At 35.1% G+C, this 27,157-nt stretch overlaps 2 protein-coding genes across 2 annotated transcripts in view; both read left to right on the top strand.

The window, feature by feature from the left end:
* Window positions 1–512: 512 nt before the first annotated feature.
* Window positions 513–22,423, top strand: tgfbr2a (transforming growth factor beta receptor 2a). Its single transcript, XM_088651436.1, has 10 exons — window positions 513–1,248; window positions 3,110–3,248; window positions 5,660–5,868; window positions 6,063–6,219; window positions 8,668–8,849; window positions 11,623–12,155; window positions 13,898–14,149; window positions 14,916–15,057; window positions 19,168–19,292; window positions 19,844–22,423. Exons 1-10 carry the CDS (start codon window positions 1,185–1,187, stop codon window positions 20,015–20,017), a joined length of 1,977 nt encoding a protein of 658 aa, XP_088507562.1. The 5' UTR covers window positions 513–1,184; the 3' UTR covers window positions 20,018–22,423.
* Window positions 22,424–22,972: 549 nt separating this feature from the next.
* rnf5 (ring finger protein 5) overlaps window positions 22,973–27,157 on the top strand; it is an 8,770-nt gene continuing 4,585 nt past the window's right edge. The window contains exon 1 of the mRNA XM_087295214.2: window positions 22,973–23,224. Within this exon, the coding sequence (XP_087151340.1) occupies window positions 23,025–23,224 (200 nt within the window). The 5' untranslated portion in view covers window positions 22,973–23,024. The remainder of the gene's footprint in view (window positions 23,225–27,157) is intronic.

The raw sequence follows: 27,157 nt of genomic DNA on the forward strand, positions 1-27,157 counted from the left end.
CCGTAGCGCCCTGAGAAAGCACACGTGAACACAGGGAGAACATGCAAACTCCACACAGAAACACAGACTGACCCAGCCGAGACTCGAACCAGCGACCTTCTTCACATGCGCTATAGGTGAATGAGTGAGTATGGGTGTTTCCCAGTGATGGGTTGAGGCTGGAAGGGCATCCGCTGAGTAAAGCATATGCTGGAATAGTTGGCAGTTCATTCTGCTGTGGCAACCCCATATTAATAAAGGCGCTAAGCTGAAAAGAAAATGAATGAATGACACTTTTTAACCCAACGGTTGAGTTTGTCCATATTATTGACACAATTGTTTACAAAAACATTTTTTTTAACTAAATAGGTGTTAAGTTTAATTATAGATAAATAAATAAAAACATTTAATAATGTTGATTTAATGTCTGTGAATTATGGACAAACACAACCATTGAGTTAAATGTGTCATTTTAATTTTATTGACAAAATTAACCCACTGTTGGAGCTATTTTATATTGAAATAAAATATGCTGGGTTATTTAAGATGGGTTATTTCTCCCAATTTTGAGAGAAAAAATTATTTTAAAAAAGCATTTCTAAATTTATAGCTCAATTATAACCCAACATTAGGATTTTTTTAAATTACTTGGGTTGAAATAGCCACGCAATTTTTTGTGTTTTTAATAATTGAGCTAACGGGATATGACAATACATACATATACATAACCAAATATATAACATAAACTGACTGTCAATTGTGTGACAATATAGGAGTAAGCAACCAATTGGATTAATTTTTTTTTTTCGGATTTGAGAAAGAAAAAACAAAAGAAAGAGGGAAAAAAAGCTAAGAAAATGATGGGAAAATGTCATTACTAACTTTTTGCGTCGTTATTAAAATGGCGTCAATGTGTGGATGTCAAACAGACGTCAAGATTTTGGCGTGTTTTGTGCCCTGGGGTGTGTCTGAACTCACTAGACTTATTAGCATGATGTAGTGTGCTCACCAAGGCTGCAGTCTAGTTAGGGAACTACACACTTGAGTGTTGTGGGTTTGAGAAAGTGAATCAGGAACAGCGCGTCTCCTCCTCTTCAACATTTCCTGTCAGTGAGTCCTGGTCCTCCGCTGAGAGGAAGATCAGCCGCTGTCACAGCCGCTTTCAGAGCCTCGGGCGGCGGACAGTGGCGCGGTCGGTATCGGTGATGGAGCGGCTCGGTCCGCCGGGCTTCGGCTCCGGTTCGGTTCTGCTCGTGTTTCTCATGTCTGGTGAGTTTCCGCTTCTGTCTCGTTTCTACAGCGCGCGCTCGGTGTGCGGGAGCGCGCTCAAAACTACGCGTCAAAACTTTGAGTGGAAACATGTTTATTATTAGGCTAGTATTATTATCAGTTTGTTTATTTATCAGTGTGTGAAACTGTCAGACAGCAGTGGTGTGATTCTCATCCCCTCGTGCGCGAGTTCCCACGTGTGTTTCTTAGCTTAACAGTTTAATACAGCGCTACTGTTAACTTTGTACATATAAAATAAACATGTTGATGTTCTGTTTGTGCTACAGTTAATGTTTCCACAGTAAAATTATACTAATTATAATAATGATATTATTATGAGATATTGTTAAAATATAGCATTCCACATATTACAAAAATACAATAGGCTAATTTATGGTCCTTCTGAACTTGAAATAATCGAGTTGCCATGCTAATACAACAACTATAGTAGGCTAATATAAGCAAATTAATCAATATTCTAGTTTTCTACAACTATAGCTGTATTATACAACAATACACCACTGTTTACTGTAGTAAAAACTAAAGTATAGCTAACCCTAACTACAGTATTTATTATAATTCATGTTGGTTATGAGTTTGCTATATTTAAAATTACAGTATGCTGAAGCATTCATTAGCAAAGTGTTGTATATACTATAATATATACAACAACATACATTTCGCTATAGTATTGCCTACCTGATAACTTTAAATATAAAAAACAAACTTATTGATGGTATTTTTTTGCTGGAGTTGTTGTTTCTATAGTAAAACTGTGGAACGTTACTGATATTATTGTGAGATATTGTTTAAATAAAGCCTATTTCTCATACTAAAAAATATACTAGTCATTTATAGTGCTTTTAAACTTGAAATAATCGAGTTGCCATGCTAATACAACAACTATAGTAGGCTAATATAAGCAAATTAATCAATATTCTAGTTTTCTACATCTATAGCAGTATTAAACTACAATACACCACTGTTTACTGTAGTAAAAACTACAATATTTATTCACTGTATCAGTTCACTGAAGTTAATATTACAGTAAGATGTCGCATTCATTAACATAGTGCTGGATATACTCATATATACACGGTATAATACACTTTACTAGAGTATAGTTCAAAAAGACTGTAGAGTTTATTGTAAGTTGCTATTTTTTCATGTGGAAACAGTTTAACTAAGTCATAATAACTTACTGTGGTACTTTGGGGGTTGTTAAAATCATCTAAAATTTAATCAAAAAAGGGTAATGTTTTCTCTGTAATGCTATTATACATTATATATATATATATATATATATATATATATATATATATATATATATATAAGAGAGAGAGATATTTATATATAGAGTCATATATATGCCACAGTTTTATTAATGTTTAGTATTTGTAAACATGTATTTTTAACACTTGTGTGTGTGTGTGTGTGTGTGTGTGTATGTATATGTGTGTGTGTGTGTTTGTGTGTGTTTTTATGGGATGCTGACTGTAGTCTCATCTGATCGTGGTAATCTGGAGATCACATCAGTCTCTGCGGCTGCATGTGTTTGTGTTCATTTTCTGGCATGTCGAGCTGAATGTAGAGACACTGACATCATGCTTCATGCTGTAGAAATGTTTTTGCAAATTAAAACATCTGCTTGTGGTTAAAACCTCTGGCTGTGTGTTGATGTGTGAGTGAACATACAAACTGATGCTCTCTGGTAACGTAATAGTAATAACTAATAACAACAATAATAACATAATCATTATAACATAACTAATCGATCATCTGTGTGTGTGTGTGTGCGTGTGTGTGTGTGTTGCTGTTGATGAGTGAACGTATAAACTGATGTTCTCTGGTGTTTCTGCAGCTCTTCTCCGCACTGCTGATCTCCGCATCTGCAGCTCCTGTAAGCCTCATCCAGTCAACTGTGTGTCAAATCAGTGCTCCTCCAACTGCAGTGTGTCTACAGAGTGTGTGAATGAGCAGGACGTCTGTGCCGCCGTCTGGTATGAGCAACAATCCAGTCACACACACATGTCTGAACTCGCTCATCCGCACATATACAATACAATACCTAAGCTGTGTTCCAAATAACACACTATGCACTTATACACTATGTTTGTTTATGTTTGTTTTATACGCTATGCACTTGTGCACTATGTATGTACACACAGACTATGCACTTATACACTATATAATACACTTTACATCATACAATATACACCATGCACTTCTGCACTACATAGTTATGCACTTATACACTATGCACTACATAGCTATGCACTTATACACTATGCACTTATGCACTACATAGCTATGCACTTATACACTATGCACTTCTGCACTACATAGTTATGCACTTATACACTATGCACTTATGGACTACATAGTTATGCACTTATGCACTACATAGCTATGCACTTATACACTATGCACTTATGCACTACATAGCTATGCACTTATACACTATGCACTTATGCACTACATAGTTATGCACTTATACACTATGCACTTATGCACTACATAGTTATGCACTTATACACTATACACTTATGCACTATATAGTTATGCACTTATACACTATGCACTTATGCACTACATAGTTATGCACTTATACACTATGCACTTATGCACTACATAGTTATGCACTTATACACTATACACTTATGCACTATATAGTTATGCACTTATGCACTTATGCAATACATAGTTATTCACTTATACACTATGCACTTATGCACTACATAGTTATGCACTTATGCACTATACACTTATGCACTACATAGTTATTCACTTATACACTATACACTTATGCACTACATAGTTATGCACTTATGCACTATACACTTATGCACTACATAGTTATGCACTTATGCACTATACACTTATGCACTACATAGTTATGCACTTATGCACTTATGCACTACATAGTTATTCACTTATACACTATGCACTTATGCACTACATAGTTATGCACTTATACACTATACACTTATGCACTACATAGTTATGCACTTATACACTATACACTTATGCACTACATAGTTATGCACTTATACACTATACACTTAAGCACTACATAGTTATGCACTTATACACTATACACTTATGCACTACATAGTTATGCACTTATACACTATACACTTATGCACTACATAGTTATGCACTTATACACTATACACTTATGCACTACATAGTTATGCACTTATACACTATACACTTATGCACTACATAGTTATGCACTTATGCACTACATAGTTATGCACTTATACACTATACACTTATGCACTACATAGTTATGCACTTATGCACTACATAGTTATGCACTTATGCACTACATAGTTATGCACTTATGCACTACATAGTTATGCACTTATGCACTACATAGTTATGCACTTATACACTATGCACTTATGCACTACATAGTTATGCACTTATACACTTATGCACTACATAGCTATGCACTTATACACTATGCACTTATGCACTGCAGTTATGCACTTATACACTATGCACTACATAGTTATGCACTTATACACTATGCACTACATAGTTATGCACTTATACACTATGCACTACATAGTTATGCACTTATGCACTACATAGTTATGCACTTATACATTATGCACTTATGCACTGCATAGTTATGCACTTATACACTATGCACTACATAGTTATGCACTTATGCACTATGCACTACATAGTTATTCACTTATGCACTACATAGTTATGCACTTATGCACTACATAGTTATGCACTTATACATTAAGCACTTATGTACTACATAGTTATGCACTTACACACTACATAGTTATGCACTTATGCACTTATGCACTGCATAGTTATGCACTTATACACTATGCACTTATGTACGTATACACTATATACATTTAAGAGTCGGACCAAAAAGTCAGAATTACGCAAAGGCATCCCCTCAGTGCCCTTAGTAGTGCTCAAATTCACTCACTCATTTTATTCACTCCTTCATGTGTACTAGTGGACTAACGTAGGGAATAGTGAATGAAGCTTAGGTTTATTAGGTTCACCAGTATACCAGAACACAGATGGATTTCAAACACATGCGAGCACTGTTGCATTATGGGTGTTGTAGTTTTGTCTGTGACTGTTATTACAGGAAAAGAGAAACGGCAGCATGTGCTTGTTTCACTTTCTTTGTGATTCAGGAAGAACAGCTCAAAATAAACTAACGCCGACTATGTTATTAAAGCAGCGTGCTTAATCTGCATATTCATTCGTTCATTTTCTTTTCAGCTTAGTCCCTTTATTAATCTGGGGTTGCCACAGCGGAATGAACCACCAACTTATTCAGCACATGTTCAAATTGCATCTTGGGATGCTGCAGGACATAGGCGGAGTGTGTTCAGCTGCTGACTTTGTGTGTGTGTGTGTGTTTAAGGTGGAGAGAGGCTGGACTGGTGATGGTGGAGACTCTCTGTCATGACCCACTAAAGCTGATGTACGGTGTGATGGTGGAGGATATTCTCATCTCGGAGTGTGTGTTGCAGGAACGAAACATTCACGGAAGACACCTGCGTGTGTGTAGCTGCACAGGAGACCAGTGCAACCAGAACTTGCTGCTGCGCAAACTCACTGAGGAGGAGAAATGTAAGTATAGAGAGGTGTGTGTGTGAGAGAGAGTGTGTGTGTGTGTGTGTGTGTGTGTGTGTGTGTTGCTAATTTGTTTTTGTGTTTATGGTGTTCAGCGATTACTCTCATATGCTCAGAATGTCAGTTTTCCTACATATTGCAGATATTGCTAGAATGACAGCATGAATGTGTGTGTGTGTGTGTGTGTACAGTGTCGAAGACAAACTCCAGCAGCGGCTTCAGACTCAAACAGAACTGTAAGTTTTGTGATGTTGAGTCTTCGGTGTGTAACGCCAGCGGTGTGTGTGAGTCCGCCTGCGGCATAAACTCCATCTGTGAGACGCCGGACGAGGTCTGCGCCAGCGCCTGGTACGCAACACACACTGCATCAACACAACACACACTGCATCAACACAACACACACTGCATGAAAACAACACACATTGCATAAACACAACACACACTGCATAAACATAACACACACTGCATAAACATAACACACACTGCATAAACATAACACACACTGCATAAACATAACACACACTGCATAAACATAACACACACTGCATAAACATAATACACACTGCATAAACATAACACACACTGCATAAACATAACACACACTGCATAAACATAACACACACTGCATGAACACAACACACACTGCATCAACACAACACACGCTGCATGAAAACAACACACACTGCATGAACACAACACACACTGCATCAACACAACACACACTGCATAAACACAACACACACTTCATGAACACAACACACACTGCATAAACATAACACACACTGCATAAACACAACACACACTGCATAAACATAACACACACTGCATAAACATAACACACACTGCATGAAAACAACACACACTGCATAAACATAACACACACTGCATCAACACAACACACACTGCATTAACACAACACACACTGCATATACATAACACACACTGCATCAACACAACACACACTGCATGAACACAACACACACTGCATCAACACAACACACACTGCATTAACACAAACACACACTGCATCAACACAACACACACTGCATTAACACAACACACACTGCATGAACACAACACACTCTGCATCAACACAACACACACTGCATCAACACAACACACACTGCATCAACACAACACACACTTCATCAACACAACACACACTGCATATACATAACACACACTTCATCAACACAACACACACTGCATATACATAACACACACTTCATCAACACAACACACACTGCATATACATAACACACACTGCATCAACACAAACACACACTGCATGAACACAACACACACTGCATCAACACAACACACACTGCATCAACACAACACACACTGCATCACTGAACATCACACACTGCATCAACACAACTCACACTGCATCAACACAACACACACTGCATCAACACAACTCACACTGCATCAACACAACACACACTGCATCAACACAACACACTGCATCAACACAACACAGACTGCATCAACACAACACACACTGCATCAACACAACACACACTGCATCAACACAACACACACTGCATCAACACAACACACACTGCATCAACACAACTCACACTGCATCAACACAACACACACTGCATCAACACAAACACACACTGCATCAACACAACACTGCATCAACACAACACACACTGCATCAACACAACACACACTGCATTAACACAACACACACTGCATATACATAACACACACTGCATCAACACAGCACACACTGCATGAACACAACACACACTGCATCAACACAACTCACACTGCATCAACACAACACACACTGCATCAACACAAACACACACTGCATCAACACAACACTGCATCAACACAACACACACTGCATCAACACAACACACACTGCATTAACACAACACACACTGCATCAACACAACACACACTGCATCAACACAACACACACTGCATCAACACAACTCACACTGCATCAACACAACACACACTGCATCAACACAACACACACTGCATTAACACAACACACACTGCATATACATAACACACACTGCATCAACACAGCACACACTGCATCAACACAACACACACTTCATCAACACAACACACACTGCATATACATAACACACACTGCATCAACACAAACACACACTGCATCAACACAACACTGCATCAACACAAACACACACTGCATCAACACAAACACACACTGCATATACATAACACACACTGCATCAACACAAACACACACTGCATCAACACAAACACACACTGCATCAACACAAACACACACTGCATCAACACAACACTGCATCAACACAAACACACACTGCATCAACACAAACACACACTGCATCAACACAAACACACACTGCATCAACACAACACTGCATCAACACAAACACACACTGCATCAACACAACACTGCATCAACACAAACACACACTGCATCAACACAAACACACACTGCATCAACACAACACTGCATCAACACAAACACACACTGCATCAACACAACACTGCATCAACACAAACACACACTGCATCTGAAAATCTCTTAGAAATACACTACATAGGCAAACAAACATTACAAAACACTATATAGAAATCTGTGTGTGTGTGTGTGTGATGCTTTATATATATATATATATATATATATATATATATATATATATATATATATATATATATATATATATATGTGTGTGTGTGAGTGTGTTTGTGTTTGTGTGTATATTTGTGTGTATATATATATGTATGTGTGTTCATATATGTGTGTGTATATGTGATGATGTGTGTGTGTTTCAGGAGGAGTAACGGGGGAAACTCCAGCATAGAGACGGTGTGTCACAATCCAGCGCTGTTGTTTCACGGCCACAATCTGACGGATTCTCAGAGCCGCGTGTGTCAGATGAGGAGGGTGGAGGAGGACTTGTACATCTGCTCCTGTAACGATGAGGAGTGCAATGATCGCCTCTTCTTTAACCACGGTAAACCTCACATGAGTGAAGCTGAGCCCTGCAGCATTGTAGATGAGTAGAATGATACAAATACACTGTGGCCTCACAGCAAGAAGGTCGCTGGTTCGAGTCCCGGCTGGGTCAGTGTGTGTTTCTGTGTGGAGTTTGCATGTTCTCCCCGTGTTGCCGTGGGTTTCCTCCGGGTGCTCCGGTTTCCCCCACAGTCCAAACACATGCGCTATAGGGGAATTGGGTAAGCTAAGCTGTCCGTTGTGTGTGTGTGTGTGTGTGTGTGTGTGTGTGTGTAAATGAGTGTGTACGGATGTTTCCCAGTACATGTGCTAGGGGAATTGATGAACTAAACTGGCCGTAGTGTATGAGTGTGTGTGTGAATGTGTGTTACTTAGTGCTGGGTTATGGCTGGAAGTGCATCTGCTGTGTAAAAACATATGCTGGAATAGTTGGCGGTTCATTCCGCTGTGGCAATCCCTGATAAATAAAGGGACTAAGAATAAATATGAAACTAAAATTTCTAAAACTAAATTAGTAAACATCCTAAACCAAGTGTGTGTGTCTGTGTGTGTGTGTGTGTGTGTGTGTGTGTGTGGGAGAGAGAGACATAGACACAGTGTGTGTGTGTGTGTGTGTGTGTGTGTGTGTGTGTGTGGGAGAGAGAGACATATAAACACAGTGTGTGTGTGTGTGTGTGTGTGTGTGTGTGTGTGTGTGTGTGTGTGTGTGTGTGTGTGTGTGTGTGTGTGTGTGTGTGGGAGAGAGAGACATAGACACAGTGTGTGTGTGTGTGTGTGTGTGTGTGTGTGTGTGTGTGTGTGGGAGAGAGAGACATATAAACACAGTGTGTGTGTGTGTGTGTGTGTGTGTGTGTGTGTGTGTGTGTGTGTGTGTGTGTGTGTGTGTGTGTGTGTGTGTGGTTTCCTGTCTGAAGATCACAGCTCAACTGTTTGTCTGTTTTACTGTGTGATTACAGTAATGTGAAGCAGTCTGGGAAACTCGCACTAGGAAAACACCCCTCGTGCCCATGTTTATTATCTATCAGAAATGATTTGAGTCCAGTTTTAGATTATTAACAGGAAGCTGAATCACTCGATCGTGTGATGCTAAAACAAGATCTGTAAAAAAGTGGCGCTTTTGCCTTTGTGATTTTGTCTTGTTTTTCATCTACGCATTAAATTAAATAGATTTTTCTTCAGAAGCAAAATTATACAAATAAGGCGTCATGTCTTCTGAGAAATAATCAAAATTAAAATATCTGTTATTTATGTAAGGCTGCAGTAGGTGATTGTCTTCAGACACGTGTGTTGTTGTGCTGGGTGAAAGTCTCTTCACATGTCTTTATATTCTGGGTGAGGCGTACGACTTACAAATGTTCGTCCAATTAAAAATTGCCGGGCCGATAATTTCCATAATTCTGGTAAGTAGCCCAAACTGTCTGTCAACAAATGCAGATTTGTGGTTGTACAAATACAAATAAAACAAACAAAACAGCCACCATTTTGGCCGGTCACCTACTGCCCCTTTAATGCATTTTAAAGCTGTTTTCAGATATTTTTAATTTTTACTGTGTTGTTGTTGTTGTTGTTGTTGTTGTGTTTAAAATGAAAATAATCTATTGTATAATATTTTAGTTGATTTATTTAAATGAATTTAGTAAATTTAAGTAAAATAGTAAACTCATTTTAACATTATAACATTTTATTTCTTCATCATTAAGTTTATTGCATAAACATTTTATTTTTTTAAATTGCTTAAAAACAAATTGCTCAGTCATTTTTTTTTTTTAATTCATTCATTCATTTACTTTAATTTCGGCTTAGTCCCTTTATTAATGAGGGGACGCCACAGCGGAATGAACCGCCAACTTATACAGCATATGTTTCCCACAGTGGATGCCCTTCCAGCCGCAACCCATCACTGGGAAACATCCATACACACTCATTCACACACATGTATTCACTACGGCCAATGTATCTTACCCAAATTTTCTATAGTGTATGTGCTGGGACTGTGGGGTAAACTGGGAAAATGCAAACTCCACACAAAAATGACAGCTGACCCAGCCGGGACTCAAACCAGCGACCTTCTTGCTGTGATGCAGTTGTGCTACCCACTGCGCCACCATGCTGCCTAGTTATTTTTATCACTAAAGAAAACTTTATATTTTTAATTTAAATATGATTTAATTTTTGAGAATGTTTTTTTAAATCATTATTAATTGCATATGCAATGCATGTGTTATTATTTATTATTATTTTTATTGTATATGTAATATGTACTTTCATGTTATAACTTTAACATTTTTTGACATGTTGTTTAATTGCCAAATAATATTTTTTTTCCTTTTATTTGATTTAAATGAAGATTTTAAAGCAAATAAATAAATGAAAATAAATTTTCAGATTTTTTTTATAATCATATATTGCATTTTTTTAATCCGTATTTTTTATATTATTAATTTTATATTTTTTAGCATTTAGTTTAATGGCATAATAAAATAGTTATTATTGTTGTTTTTGTTAAGATTGCATGAAGATAACAAGTATACCCATTTAATTATTTTTAAAATAAAATATTTTCAGATTTTTTTAATCATATATTAAATTTTTTTTAAATCCATATTTTTATATTATTTCTTTTATATTTTGTAGCATTTGGTTTAATTGCATTTTTTTTGTTTAATTTACATTGAATAAAGATACTAAAACAATTAAATATGATCATTTATTAATTTATTTTTTATTAATCTTATATTAATTGTTTTTTTTATTGTTTTTCTCATGCTCAGATTTGAAACATCCAGGGGTTCAGTTCAATCCCCCCTCTGAGTCATCATGGTTCAGTCTGGCTCCAGTGCTGATCTCCGTCTTTGTCCTCATCCCAATCGTCCTGCTCTCCGTCTTCTACTGTTACCACATCAGTCAGCACAAACTGAAGCTCCCCAATAAGAAGAGTCTGGACAGCGAGAGATGCAACATTTTCATGAATCCAGAAGAGCATTCGGACAGCAGCTCCATCAACGCCAACAGCCTGAACCACAACACTGAGCTGCTGCCCATCCAGCTGGACAGAGTTGTGGGAAAAGGACGATTCGCAGACGTTTATAAAGCCAAGCTGAAGCAGAGCGCAGACTCCTTCCAGACGGTGGCGGTAAAGATCTTCCCGTATGAGGAGTTTTCCTCGTGGAAGAGTGAATGGCAGATTTTCTCTGACGTCGAACTTCGGCATGAAAACGTCCTGCAGTTTCTGACAGCAGAAGAGCGGACGGCAGAGCGACAGTATTGGCTGATCACGGCCTATCACGAGCGAGGAAACCTGCAGGTGGGGACGACTACCAAACTTTTATGACTCTTTGGTCTCAAATCAGTGATTTTAAGTGGGTAAAAAATTGGGAAGTTCAGGTGATTTCAGTCATTACCGTTTCAAACTTTTTAAAAAACTAAAAAAAAATTTCCACTTGGGGGCGATCTGTGTAAAGGCCGATTTGCAGACGAATGCAGTAGTGATGGCTGCTTACGAAGCATTGCTTCATGAAGCTTAAAAACTTTTATGAATCTTTGGTTTCGAATCAGTGATTTTAACCATGTATAAAATTGGGAAGTTTATGTAATTTTTTTGTGCTATTACCGTTTTGAAATTTTTGAAAATTCAATGTTTCTCCGCTAGGGGGCGATCAGTGTAAAGGCCAGTTTGCAGACAAATGCAGTAGTGGTGGCTGCTTTCAAAACACTTAGCTTAATCTTCGAAATTTTTACAAATATTGTTTCGAATGATTGGTTTTGAGCATGTATCAAATTGGAAAAGTCATGTGATTTCAGTAAACGCGCTTCGTTATGACATTACGAGGTAATTTTAGTAAACTTAAGACTGTTGGTCAAAACTTTGTCAACTAAAATAAAATAAATGCAAAACTAAAACTAAACAAAGCTAACAACAGTCACTTTAAAACTAGCTGGAATAAAATAATTAGTGTTTAACGACATAATAGTTATTTGTTTTGAATCAGAGGTTCAGAGTGTGTATCCACAGGCCAAAGTCACATGATTTTGTTAACTCATTAAAGTTTCTAGACTTTTTTAACGTGTATCAAATTAGAAAGGTCATGTGATTTTAGTAAACACACTTTTGTTACGTCATTACCATTGCGTAACGTTTAGAACATTTTAATTGTTGTCTTTTTGGAACTGGTTTGGAGCACGGTTATATTAGTAAACGAAAACAAACTATTGGTCAAATGTATTTTTGTTAACTGAAATAAAATTTAAAAACTAAAACTTAATGGAGCTAATAACAGTCACTATAAAACTAACTGAAATAAAATAATAGTTAGTAAAAACACCTGTAGATTAGAGAAACACATGTAGATGCACTTTTACTATAGACGCTGCTTTCTATAAAACATGTTGAACAGTTTTGAAAAGTCAAGTGATTTATTTGTGATTCATTAATGTTTCGAAACCTTTCGAAAATTCAGTATTTCTCCACTGGGGACCTGTGTAAAGGACGATTCGTAAGCGTTTACAGACAAAATCTTGTGGTTTCACCAGAGGACGATCTCTGCAATGCTATACTAACTAATAACCAACATCGGATATGAATAGGAATTCAGTTCGCCCTCTAGAGGTGAATACCTGAACTGGTTTCATAGTTTTTGCCCCATCTCAGATCAGTTTTACGAGTTCAGTTTTACGAGTTTATATCACTTTTAATGAGACGTTTGTAAAATGAAAAGAAATAACGTTAGTTAATAGTCTCCTGTTGGCTTTTTTACGATATATAACAATATATAAGCGTTTTTTTTATTTATAAAAGAATGCATTTTATGCAGACACAAATTATGTAATAATATTAGATGATAAGCCAAGTTCATTTAGAGGTTATAGTTTTGATTTAAAATATGTTTGTTTTTAATATGTTTGAAAAAGTCAATTCTAGTCTAGTTTTTGTTGCAATAACATGTTTTTGACCAGCAGGTGTCACTAGCATGTATTTCGAACACTCATTTTCAATCATTTTGGGAAAATTGAATTTGAAGTTTTGAAATGTTTTGTTTGTCTCTTCAGGAGCTGCTGGCGCTACAAGTGATTGGCTGGGAGGAGCTGTGCCGATTGGGCGTGTCTCTGACAAGGGGCGTGGCTCACCTGCACTCGGATAGGACACCGTGCGGAAGAGCCAAAGTGTCGATTGCGCACCGAGACCTGAAGAGCTCAAACGTTCTGGTGAAAAGCGACTGGAGCTGCTGCGTCTGCGATTTCGGCCTCAGCCTGAGACTCGACAGCTGCCTGAGTCCTGAGGAGCTGGCCAATAGCGGACAGGTTAACGCATGTTTTTCATAAATGCCTGGTTTTGATTGGCTGAAGGATAATGTACTTCTGATTGGACTTCTGGAGTGTGCTTCGAAACGGAACAAGCGAACAATATAGATGGAAACATAGTCATGCAAATAAACTACAAGTAATATTATAAAATAAATAAAAATAATTCAATATAAAACTTACTTTAAATGTAATAGATTGTATTATATTAACAATTAAAAAAATAATTAATTAAAAAATATCTAAAAATACAGCTTTATTTTAATAAATTATTTAATTTATTTTCTTTAGATTCTTCATGCGCTCTAAATAAAAAAATATTTATGCAATTAAATTAAATAAATACATTAAATGTATAATATAAAACAAATAAAAATCTTAAATAATTTAAAATTAATTATATACAATAAAAATATCTGAAACATACAATAAAACGTGCTCTAAGTAACATATTTCATATTCGCAAACATGTAAACAGCGCCCTCTAGTGTAATTGTGGTCTGAAATGTGCAATGAAACGAACATTATAGAATTAATTTAAGTTCATAATTAATTTCTGGATTTTTGACTGCTGAATTCAGTGATTTGGAGCTGTGAAGTGCTCAAAACCTGCCGGAACTACTTAAGCTGTGCCTTTTTCTGACAATAACCAAGCACCTTAGAATGACCATCAGCCAGTCAGAATCAAGCATGCAACAGCACTGTAGTATAAATCACTCTAAACTATAGCTATACTATATTTCTGTGTGTGTTTTGTGTTTGTCAGGTGGGAACGGCGCGTTATATGGCTCCAGAAGTGCTGGAGTCGCGGATGGATCTGGAAAACACAGAGTCCTTCAAGCAGGCGGATGTTTACTCCATGGCCCTGGTGCTGTGGGAGATCATGTCCAGATGCAGCGCTACTGGAGGTATTGAATATAACACATACAATATCTCTAGAAACAATGTGTGTCCTCACACGGTGAGTGGGCTTGACAAACCACCTGTAGAAACACTCTTCTCTCCACATGCACCACACACTTTACTTTAAACTCGGCCTTACAAGGACTGAATAAGGAAAACAATGTTTACTTGTGAATGAATTGCACTACTTGTTATCTTCAACCTTAAACACCTCTTTTGCATAATCTTGCACACTATTGTTGTGTCTGATGTAAAAGTACTTGTGTAGTCTGTCTTAGGTTATTTGTATTGTTAAGTATGTATAGTATATGTATAATTAGTAGTTAGCATAGTTTGATTAGTATAGATTTAAATTGCTTCTACGTCCAGAATTGTGTTAATGGTTATGATTGTTTATGTATGTAGAACTGTGGTCCTGAGAGACACAATTCATTCCACTGCAGGTCCACACATGTAGCGGAAGCACAGCTCAACTTACACACACACACACACACACACACACACACACACACACACACACACACACACACACTCACACACACACACACACACACACACAAACACACACACACACACACACACACACACACACACACACACAAACACAAACACACACACACTGCATCTCAGCTGATCTCATCCACAGATTATGCAATATTTATGTAAATATACATTGTGTTAAAATGCAACATTTATATAAAATAGATAAATAAATAAGTCAGATATTAAAAAATGAGAACTGTCAAGAATTTTAGGATTAATAAATATTGTTACATATACATAAATCATGCATTTAATAATTTCCCTATTTTTTTATATGAGTTGTTGTACATATTTAATTTTTAAAAATAATTTTACTGTATGTATTTATGATTATTTAAAATACCTTTCAATATTGTATGTATTTTGTAAATATTAAAATATGACAATAACATTTTATTTAAATTTTAACAAATAAAATAATAATAATTAATAATATATTTTTTGAAAAATATATATATTTAAAATGATCTTCAACTAAAAAATATAGATATTATTATTATTATTGTCATAATTGTCAATTTTACATTATTATTTTATTTAAAATATAACAGTATAGTATAAAAATAACTATTAATAATTATAAAAACAAATGTAAATAATAAATAAAGAAATATATATATATATATTTTTTTTTTTAATATATTTTTTATATAAATTAGATCAAGGTTGGTATTAAAATTACCCCACCAAAAAAGTGTATTTATATATCACACATATATTTATAGAAATGCATCAGTCAAGTTTTGTTCAATAACAGGAAGCTTCGATGTTGTGAGCTCAGCTGTTAAACGCATCATGGTACACCACCGACTTCCTCTCTCTGCTCCACGCACTTCCTGTACGGCCTGTTGGTGTTTTACTGCAGTGTGAGGCTGAGCTGTTTATTCCAGAATCAAGTGTGTTGTGGGTGAAGTCTAGAAAGGATACAGCTGCAGATACACAGTTGAAGTCAGAATTATTAGCCCCCTTTGACTATTTTTCTTATTTTTTCTTTTTTAAATATTTCCCAAATGATGTTTAACAGAGCAAGGAAATGTTCACAGTTTGTCTGATAATATTTTTTCTTCTGGAGAAAGTCTTATTTGTTTTATTTCGGCTTGAATAAAAGCAGTTTTTAAATTTTTAAACACCATTTTAGGTCAATATTATTAGCCCCTTTAAGCTATATATATTTTTCGACAGTCTACAGAACAAACCATCATTATACAATAACTTGCCTAATTAACCTAATTACCCTAGTGAAGCCTTTAAATGTCACTTTCAGCTGAACACGAGTGTCTTGAAGAATATCTAGTCTAATATTATTTACTGTCATCATGGCAAAGAGAAAATAAATCAGTTATTAGAGATGAGTTATTAAAACTATTATGATTAGAAATGTGCTGAAAACATCTGCTGTCTGTTAAACAGAAATTGGGGAAAAATAAACAGCAGGTCTAATAATCCAGGGGGTTGAATAATTCTGACTTCAACTGTATACATCAATACAGCATCAGTTCTGTGGCAGTGTGTTTACATTAGTGTGGTTGAAAGGTTTAGAGTTTGGGTAGGGGTAGATGATGATGATAAAACACAATTAATGGATCATTTAATATAAAATGTAAATAAATGCTGTTAATTCAGACCACAGCTGACACAGCCAGCAACCACCATGTGGCGGTGGAAAACACCTCCCACAATGCACTTCTGCAGTGACGTCCCTCTGTGTTAGTCAGTGATTCTGGTTCATTGTGATTTTCAGTCTTTGCTAATTTAATTAGAGCCACCAAGCAAAGTTACATCCAAAAGACGTCTTTTCTGCGTCTCTGTCCAGAATGAAAGTTTTTATGACGTCTTTTTCAACGTCCTTTCGATGTCTTTGCGGCGTCTTTTTGACGTCCTTTCGCAGTATTTTTGACGTCTTTTTTGTCTATTTACTTTTATTTAATTGTATTTTGTATTTTTGTGATTCTTTCAAATGACTTAAACACCCATCGGACAAATAAACAGACAGTGCACATTAAATTGAAGCATATTTATTTAAAGAACAAACAAACAATCCAATTCGCAATAAGAGTAATAATATGCATTAAAGGGACAGTTCAGCCAAAAAATAAATATTTAATAAACAATCAAAACAAATAGAAACATATATTTTGTTTCAAACCTTTAAACGTGTCAACAAAAGTCACTTGTTAATCTGCAAAGTTGCATTTTTTGATCTATAATAATGAATATGGAGTAATAATGATTTAATTTATATAATATTATTTTAATCTATTATTATTAGTTATATTATTAAATAACAATCATCATTATTATTATTATTATTATTATTATTATTGTTATTATGATTATTATTATTATTGTTGTTGTTATTTTTATTATTATTATTATTTTATTATTATTATTGTTGTTGTTGTTGTAATTATTATTAATATTGATAATAATAATAATATTTTTTTTATTATAAATTATATTTAATATAAATAAATTAATATTTAATATGAATAACAATGCAATTAATTTATGTCAAATACAATTGAAGAGATCTGTAAATTACAAATAAAGCAAACTCTCAGATTTTTTGGAAGCATTCATTGTGATTTTCAGTCTATGGTAATTTAATTAGAGCCACTTCTCACGTTTTATTAGTGGAGTAAATTACTGGAGTAAAATTAACTCCAAACAGAGATAATAATCCTCTGATCTTTCATCTGATATTAAAGAGCTTTAATGCGGCCAGTTATTTATTATCGCGTATGAAAAACAATAGTTGTAATATAGAGTATGGTGCGATATATATATATATATATATATATATATATATATATATATATATATATATATATATATATATATATATATATATATATATATATATATATATATATATATATATAAATGTTTATATATAGTCAAATATAGTGCTTTATGAGGATTATACTGTACTGCATTGAGATTAAACCAGTCTGCCTCCTGCTGGAGAAATTTAACATTGCATATACCATGTCTACATATTTGTTAAAATAATAGTTTTAATAACTAATTTCTTTTATCTTTGCCATAATATTTGGATACGTAGATAGTTTTCAAGACACTAGTGTTCAGCTTAAAGTGACATGTAAAGGCTTCAGTAGGATAATTAGGGTAAAGTCAGGGTAATTAGGCAAGTCATTGTATAACAGTGGGATTTTTTTATTTCTTAGTGGGGACTAATAATATTTATAGCAGCTTTTATAACATATTTTTTTAGCATATTTCATGAGTTTTTAACTTTAAAATCTATAGTTTATTTCAACAAAACTAGAACAAATTAGACTTTCTCCAGAAAAAGAATATGAACATGGTGAAAAAGCAAAGAAAACACAACTTAAACAATACAAACAGAAATAGATTATCATTCACTGCAGTTATAGTGCTCATCTGTGCTCAGAAGTGTGTGTGTTGTAGATGTGCGCAGTTAAGAGCCTCCATTCGGGAAGCTGAAGGGTTTTACAGTATAGAATACAGTATAAAACACATCATGTCCATGTAGAGTCCTCATATAAGTGTGTGTGTGTGTGTGTGTGTGTGTGTGTGTGTGTTTTTAGATGTGCGGGATTATGAGCCTCCGTTCGGGAAGCTGAAGGGTCACCCGTGTGTGGAGAGCATGAAAGATGATGTCATCAGAGATCGATTGAGACCTGAGATCCCGACCAGCTGGAGCAAACATGCGGTACACACACACACAAACACACACACACACATACACATACATGAGAGGAGGAGCTCAAGAGATAACTCCGCCCCTACTTAATATTCAGTTTAAGTTGGAAATCAGAGTTGGTTTTTGCATATTTTAAGTACTTTATTTTTAAATATTGTGCCTTTAATTTTAATACTTTTTAAATAAAATGAATTTGATTTATTTATTTTTATTTATTTATTATAATTTTTTTTATAATTTAACAATATACGTTTTACTATTATTTATTCAAATGAATGCTTTGTGTTTTTTTAATGAATATATTTTTATAATTTAAATTATTTTCTATTTTAATAAATTACTATTTAACATTTTTATAATTTATTTAAATTAGTCTTTATATTCATATTTTTTCTAGTTAAATTATAATTGAATTATTCTATTTAAGAATTAATTTAATATTTTTTTGTAATAAAAAACAGTTTTTATTAATTGTTTTATTTACATTTTTTTATTTAAATGATCATTTATTTATTTATTTTCCTAAACAATATCCATTTGCTTTAAATCTCTCCTACCAGGGTGTTCATCATCTGAGCTCCACCATTGAGGAGTGCTGGGATCACGACCCCGAGGCGCGTCTGACGGCGCAGTGTGTGGTGGAGCGCTTCGATGACATCATCAATAGTGACGTTATCCTCCCCATCAGCCCCGACACCAAGAGCGCAGGGGATTCTGGGATACAAGAGATGTAGAGCCAAAAAAAACAACAACATTTGCACTTTACAGCAGAACCATGCCAAAAACACACACGGTTTATAGAGCTTCAATAATCACTGTCCATTTCTGACATCAACAGATGTTTGATGCCACCGTTGACATCACTTCAGGGAAAACCAGCAGACAGAGGAGACTTTTATCTGCTTATAAGACTTTTATTTGCTTAAAACCATATTTAAAGGCAGTGTTCCTGGAGCAAAGAACTCTGGGAAATATTTGCAGTGTTGGGGAAAGTTACTTCAGAAAGTAATGCATTACAATATTACAATAATATACAATATATAATAATATTACAATACCAAGAAGATCACTGGTTCTAGTCCCTGCTTGGCCAGTTAGCGCTTCTGTGTGGAGTTTGCATGTTCTCCCCGTGTTGGCGTGGGTTTCCTCTGACTGCACCTGGAGGTGCCGCTAGGGGGGAAGGTGTGGTGGTTAGAACGATTCCAAGGGCAATCAAAGATATTATTAGGGGGCCCAAGATGTTATTAGGGGGCCCAAGATGTTATTAGGGGTGCCAAGATGTTATTAGGGAGGCCAATATGTTATTAGGGGGGGCAAGATGTTATTAGGGGCCCAAGATGTTATAAGGGAGGCCAAGATGTTATTAGGGGTGCCAAGATGTTATTGGGGGGCCAAGATGTTATTAGTGGGGCCAAGATGTTATTAGTGGGGCCAAGATGTTATTATGGGGGTCAAGATGTTATTAGGGGGGCCAGGATGTTATTAGGAGGGCTAAGATGTTATTAGGGGCCCAAGATGTTATAAGGGGGACCAAGATGTTATTGGGAGGCCAAAATGTTATTAGGGGGCCAAGATGTTATTAAGGGGTCTAAGATGTTATTGGGGGGCCAAGATGTTATTAGGGACCAAGATGTTATTAGCGGGGCCAAGGTGTTATTGGGAGGCCAAGATGTTATTATGGGGGTCAAAATGTTATTAGGGGGGCCAAGATGTAATTAGGAGGGCCAAGATGTTATTAGGGGGCCCAAGATGTTATTAAGGGGGGCCAAGATGTTATTGGGAGGCCAAGATGTTGATGGGGGGCCAAGATGGTATCAGGAGGCCAATATGTTATTAGTGGGGCCAAGATCTCCCGAATGCATCCGCTGCGTAAAACATATGTTGGATAAGTTGGCGGTTCATTCCACTGTGGCGACCCCTGATGAATAAATGGACTAAGCTGAAGTAAAAGAAAATGTTTAAAAGCTAAATAATTAAACTAAAAAGTAACTCTCATTACATTTTTGAAGTAACTCAAATATTATTTCTTAATTTAAGTAATGCATTACTTTACTCGTTACTTAGCTAAAGCAATATTATTACGTAACTCACCCCAACACTGGAAATCGTGCCAAAAGCGTACAGTATTATGAAGCCACAAAAACATGAGCAGAGATTCTGAATGACATATCGGCTGATTTAAGTGTTTACTATGTGGTTCATTTTCCAGCAGACGTATTGAGGTCAAAATAATATCCATCAAATAAATTAAAAACTGAATAAAATAAGAAACAATGAGGTCATGTATTAAAGATATCCATATAATAAACAATCAAAATGTGTACAATTATAATGCAAAAATACAAGTTTAAATGCTACTTAGAATAAGAAACAAGGTCACAGACTGAAAAATAATAAGCATAAATCAAAGAACAAACATTCATTTATTGCACAAACTGAAACTTGAAAACAATAATTTACTTTATTGCACATATTTTCATTTGCTTTTGATCTTTGATTTTATTTCTAAATAATGACACTTTATTTTTCAAGTATTTTCGTGTTTTTGCATCATAATTTTTCACCTTTTTAATTTTTCATTATCTGCGTATTTTTATTATTATTTTGTTTTTCGATCTCTGACCTTTTCCCACTACTGGGTTGCAGCTGGAAGGGCATCCGCTGTGCAAAAACATATGCTGGAATAGTTGGTGGTTCATTCCACTGTGGCGCCCCTTGATGAATAAAGGGACTGAGCCGAAGGAAAATGAATGAATCTATGACCTCAATACTTCTGTGTGGAAAGTTAATCCTATAGTTTTATTAACAGTAAATGTATATTAATGATGTCCAAAGAGAACTGAACTGTGAGTTGTATAGAGATGTGGATCTTAGATATGTAATATTAATTTGCTGTATTTGAGAGTCTCAGGAGAAGCGGTTTATTAATGTGAAAATACAGTATGAAGACTTTTACATTTGTGCCTTATTAAGCAGATTTATATATATGAATGTGGATTATTGATCTAATTTGAATATAAAATATTATTCAGGAGCTGAAAGGAGCATTTATAAAGCAAAGAAATACAGCACTCTTTGTAATGCATATGTAATCATTGTGTACAATTTTGTAAAATCTTTATAAATTATGTCAGAAAATCTTTTTCGAGTGGTGGGACCCTATCATTCACCTGGTGAAAGTGTTTAGTGCAGTTTGTTGCTATTTTTAGACCAACTCAACCCTAATTTTCAGGTTTTGCACCACATTGTTTTAATTGTAAATCCATGTGCCCTTTTGTGGACTCATGCAAAGGTGTAGGTTTGCACTTGATATTAGTGAATACTATATATATATATGTATGTGTGTGTGTGTGTGTGTGTGTGTGTAGTAGTAGTAGTAGTAGTAGTGTTTGTGCATATATATATATATATATATATATATATATATATATATATATGTGTGTGTGTGTGTGTGTGTGTGTGTGTGTGTGTGTGTGTGTGTGTGTGTGTGTGTGTGTATATTAGTATACAGCCACAAATATGTTTACATTTATACGCATAATGTCAAAAGAAAGTTTTATTTCGGACGAGATTAATCGCGATTGATTTTTGCACAGCACTAATGAGTTATGAATATTCAAACATTTATTCAACGCTTGCTCGGCGCAGACGGAAGTAGGCGGAGCTTGTTGCTGGCGTGTCGTGACGTCAACGCGATAGTAACCGCAGGAGTGAACGCGCAGTGAATGCGAGCGCGAGAGGATGGAGGCCGCAGAGCAGCAGCGGAGCTCGAGTGACGGCGCGGCCGCCAGAGGAGCGGGTTTCCCGGGCAGCGGAGGCGGAGCAGGTCCTGGTGGAGGCGCGGAGGGCGAGCGGGACAGAGAACGGGCCACTTTCGAGTGCAATATCTGCCTGGACACCGCCCGAGACGCGGTCATCAGCCTCTGTGGACACCTGTTCTGGTACAGCTGATCAATAATCGATATCATAACAGTTTCTGCGCGTTAATACACACCGAGAGCATTTGCTATGGTAACTGAGACGAGTTACACCTATTATACCTGTTGTTATTGGTATTATCATTACTTATTTCTGTCAAGCACGAGCTGTCAGAAGGCAGACAGAGACTAGCTGACAGACTGAGGTAAAGTTCGCACGTTCGGTCATTTTAACCCTCCCTATGTTGTTTACCACGCTAATTTGAATATGTATACCTCCAAAACAAGATTACCACTGTTATATTGACTGTAAACAATGAGGGGCATTGGCTGTTAATATAAATTTCCGATTTAGAATTTGTAAGTAATACTTTATTGACATTAAAGTTAATATTAAGGAGAATGTACGAATATAAAGACAACCTTTTCCTCAATAACTGAGACGAGATGCACCTATTATACATGTTATTATCAATATCTTGTTGCTTATCAAGACAGAGACTGATTGACTGTCTCTGTTGACAATCAAGAGTCTGATAATTCAATAAACACTCATAATACAGCTGCTACTGTAGGTTAGTGTTGTAAAATATGATGATATACTGTAATGTTCGTGAAAGAGTCAAACACATGACTGAAATATTCTATACAGCATTGAATTGTGTTTCATTACACTGCATTATTTTCATTGAGGTACTGTTGATTTATATTCACACATTTAGACTTTTTCATTGATAGTATCAATTCAGAAAATAATTATTGGCAAATTCTGAATAGTGAAATCATATTAGCAACCAATGACTATCAAAGCACACCATTGTTTACTGGGAATTAAATAGTCATAATGTTGTTTTGTAGACATACTTGCATGCAATTTCAGACCGTTTATTCAAAGTATCAATGTAAACAATAAAGGTAACACATCATAAGTTGTCACTGATGTAAATCCAACTTTACCTCAGTATTATTTTCTTCTCCACATGTGATTTGGGTGTAAATGCTGGTGCCTAACTTACTATGGTAAATGTTGTTTGGCATTGCTGTAGATGAATGACAGGTAGGCAAGGGACAATAACCGTTTTCAAGATAGGCCACGGTTTTGGAAAAGTCAAGGATTTAAAACCTCCAAAATTTTCTGTAATACCGTCCCTAAGGTATGTGTACGATTATTTATTTTTTATTTTTATTTTTTATTACAAAAGTATATCCTGCAGAAAAGATATCCAAAGATGCTGTTTTAAATTGTAAAGAGTGTAACGAAATCAGTGTTCTTGAAACTAATGAAGACAGCAGACATCAGTGATTTATTTGAATTATTTAGGCTAAATGTTCACTCTTCCAAAATATTTAAAATCTTTCACAAAATAAAATCTGTTGTGTTCAAAAGGGGAAAAAAAGATTTTGTTTATTACCCAGACATTTAAAAAGAACTTATGTTTAGAGTAGTGCAGTAATTCCAAACCATGAGAGCCCGTGACTTTTTATTCAAGGTTATCATACCGTCAGAATCTTATACCGGCCCATGCCTATTGACAGGATGAAGTTATGCCACTCTTGTCGTGTATTGATCATTTAGAATAGATATTAGTAAGAAAACTATTTCAAATATTATTTATTCAGCATGTTTATTTTATATTTTGTATAACAGAAACAGGTGATTTGGATAAGTTAGTGGTTCATTCCGCTGTGGCGACCCTGGATTAATAAAAGGACTAAGCCGAAAAGAAAATGACTGAATGAAACAGGCGGTGCATTTATAGTAAGAATATGTAAAGCAAACAGCTTAAATTTAGTCAAGGCAATTTGCAGTTTGGTACAGATGCTGATATTTATAGAACCATGAAAAATAAGAAGAAATTCTGACGCTTGTCATTTTTAATAAGTAAATAGATCGATTTTATTCCAGTAAACATACATGAAAACAAATGCTCTGAAAACAAAACATCAGTGTCATTGCTCTGTTGAACAGCACTTTGGGAAATATTTGAGAAATAATAACATTTTCACAGGAGGGTTGATCATTTTGTCTTCAGTAAATTTGTTATATTTTATTGTTGTCTCCATTTTGTATTAGTATATTGAAAATTGCTTATTTAGTCAGAACTATTCATTGTCAGAACATAAGGCGATTATAATTGAGAGATGAACAATTTCACCACTGAGGATCAGAGAAAGCAAAGGTTCTGGAAATTAAACTTTCCCCAAGAACTTGGCAAACTCCTCATTTTTCAACATAATGAATTCTCAAATGTAAAGTGCTTCAGTAAGTGTTTATTACTGAAATGTTGCAATAAAATACTCGATTTTTCTTTTTGCGTATTTTTCCACATTCAGCTGAAAAGCAAAAATGAGAATCTGATAATTTACAGTGGCTGAAAATTTGGTGCATCTGTAAATCATCTAAATGGTCAATAATAGTAAGTTAATAAATAATAAATCATATATATAATAATATATATATTTATAATAATAAATCTTATTTAAGATGCACTTTTTTAAACTGTAAGTGCTGCAACATGTGCAAAAAAAATAAATAAATAAGAATGCAAAGATTTGAAAATAAGAAATAAAATAATTCAAATATTATAAAGTAATTCACATAATAAAAGTCCCACTGTAATAATCGAATAAACAATAAAACACCAGGAATATCAAAGTTTTAGAGGCCTTGATAGGGTTAATTAAACTCTAAAGTGAGTTCTGTCTTGATTGAGTTATTTAAGTTGATGGTGTGTGTGTGTGTAGTATCTGTGCATGTTGAGTGGTGTTAGTGTGTGATTATCAGGTTAATGAGAGATTACAGACTCTGCAGGATTGAGGTCGTAGTGCAGGAGTAAGAATAGCCGCTGCTGCTGCTGAAGATGATGATGAAGTAACACTGACTGTGGACCTTCATCCATTATCTACTGTTTGTTTTGTAGATATGCAGATGTTGGGGATTGTGTTTGTGTGCATGACAGAATTATAATGGTAAGATAATTATTCAGTATTTAGACAGTAAACGTTTCAGGATGAGCAACACCGCTGATCTGTTTTATTTTTGACAGTGTATTAGCTCATAATGATGAACTGTGAGAGTTGAAGGTAAATGATTGCTGATTAATGAAGATGTTTTTTCAACACATTTCTAATCATAATAGTGTTATTAACTCATCTCTAATAACTGATTTATTTTATCTTTGTCATGATGACAGTAAATAATATTAGACTAGATATTCTTCAAGACACTTCTATACAGCTTAAAGTAACATGTAAAGGCTTCACTAGGGTAATTAGGGTAAAGTTAGGGTAATTAGGCAAGTCATTGTATAACAGTGGTTTGTTCTGGAAACAGTCAAAAAATAATAATTTCTTAAGTGTTTTATTAAAATGGATTAAACCAGTGGTTCTCAAACTGTGGTACGTGTACCACTAGTGGTACGCAGGCTTCCTTCTAGTGGTACGTGGAGGAATGAAATATGTCATGTACATACTATACACATTTCAAAATTTATCAAAAATTATGTATATAATATGCCTTATGTGTCATATAGCCTATATTTCTAAGGTAATCTGCCACGTTTTTTTAACTTTGCAGAGTTGTAGCTGCTTTACTGGGCCAACTACGCTACTGTATTTTAATGCTGCTCATTTTGGTGGTACTTGGAGAGACAATTTTTTTCTGAGGTGGTACTTGATGAAAAAAAGTTTGAGAACCACTGGATTAAACTATGGAATATTAATTGCATCATCAGAGTAATAAATAATACAGTAAGTGAGAAATAAATGACTGAAAAACAGACAGTATCTCTAATATTAAATGCAATAGTAACTGTGCTAACCCAGGGTGTCCGCAGGGTCTTAAAAAGTATTAAAAGTTGATAAATCAATTATGAGAAAATTAAAGGTATTAAAAAGTCTTAATCGTGTTTTTACAAGGTCTTAAATTTTGCTCAAAGTGTTTGACTCCATAAATAT

The sequence above is a fragment of the Danio rerio genome, chromosome 19, assembly GCF_052040795.2.
Source record: "Danio rerio strain M-AB ecotype USA chromosome 19, GRCz13ab, whole genome shotgun sequence".
NCBI classification, from domain to species: domain Eukaryota; kingdom Metazoa; phylum Chordata; class Actinopteri; order Cypriniformes; family Danionidae; genus Danio; species Danio rerio.

What these genes read in the sequence shown, in the direction of transcription:
- tgfbr2a (XM_088651436.1), top strand. Translation starts at nt 1,185, where the DNA reads ATGGAGCGGCTCGGTCCGCCGGGCTTCGGCTCCGGTTCGGTTCTGCTC. An exon ending in GAGGTCTGCGCCAGCGCCTG is followed by an intron (nt 6,220 to 8,667) that starts GTACGCAACACA and finishes TGTGTGTTTCAG; the next exon opens with GAGGAGTAACGGGGGAAACT. An exon ending in CAGATGCAGCGCTACTGGAG is followed by an intron (nt 15,058 to 19,167) that starts GTATTGAATATA and finishes GTGTGTTTTTAG; the next exon opens with ATGTGCGGGATTATGAGCCT.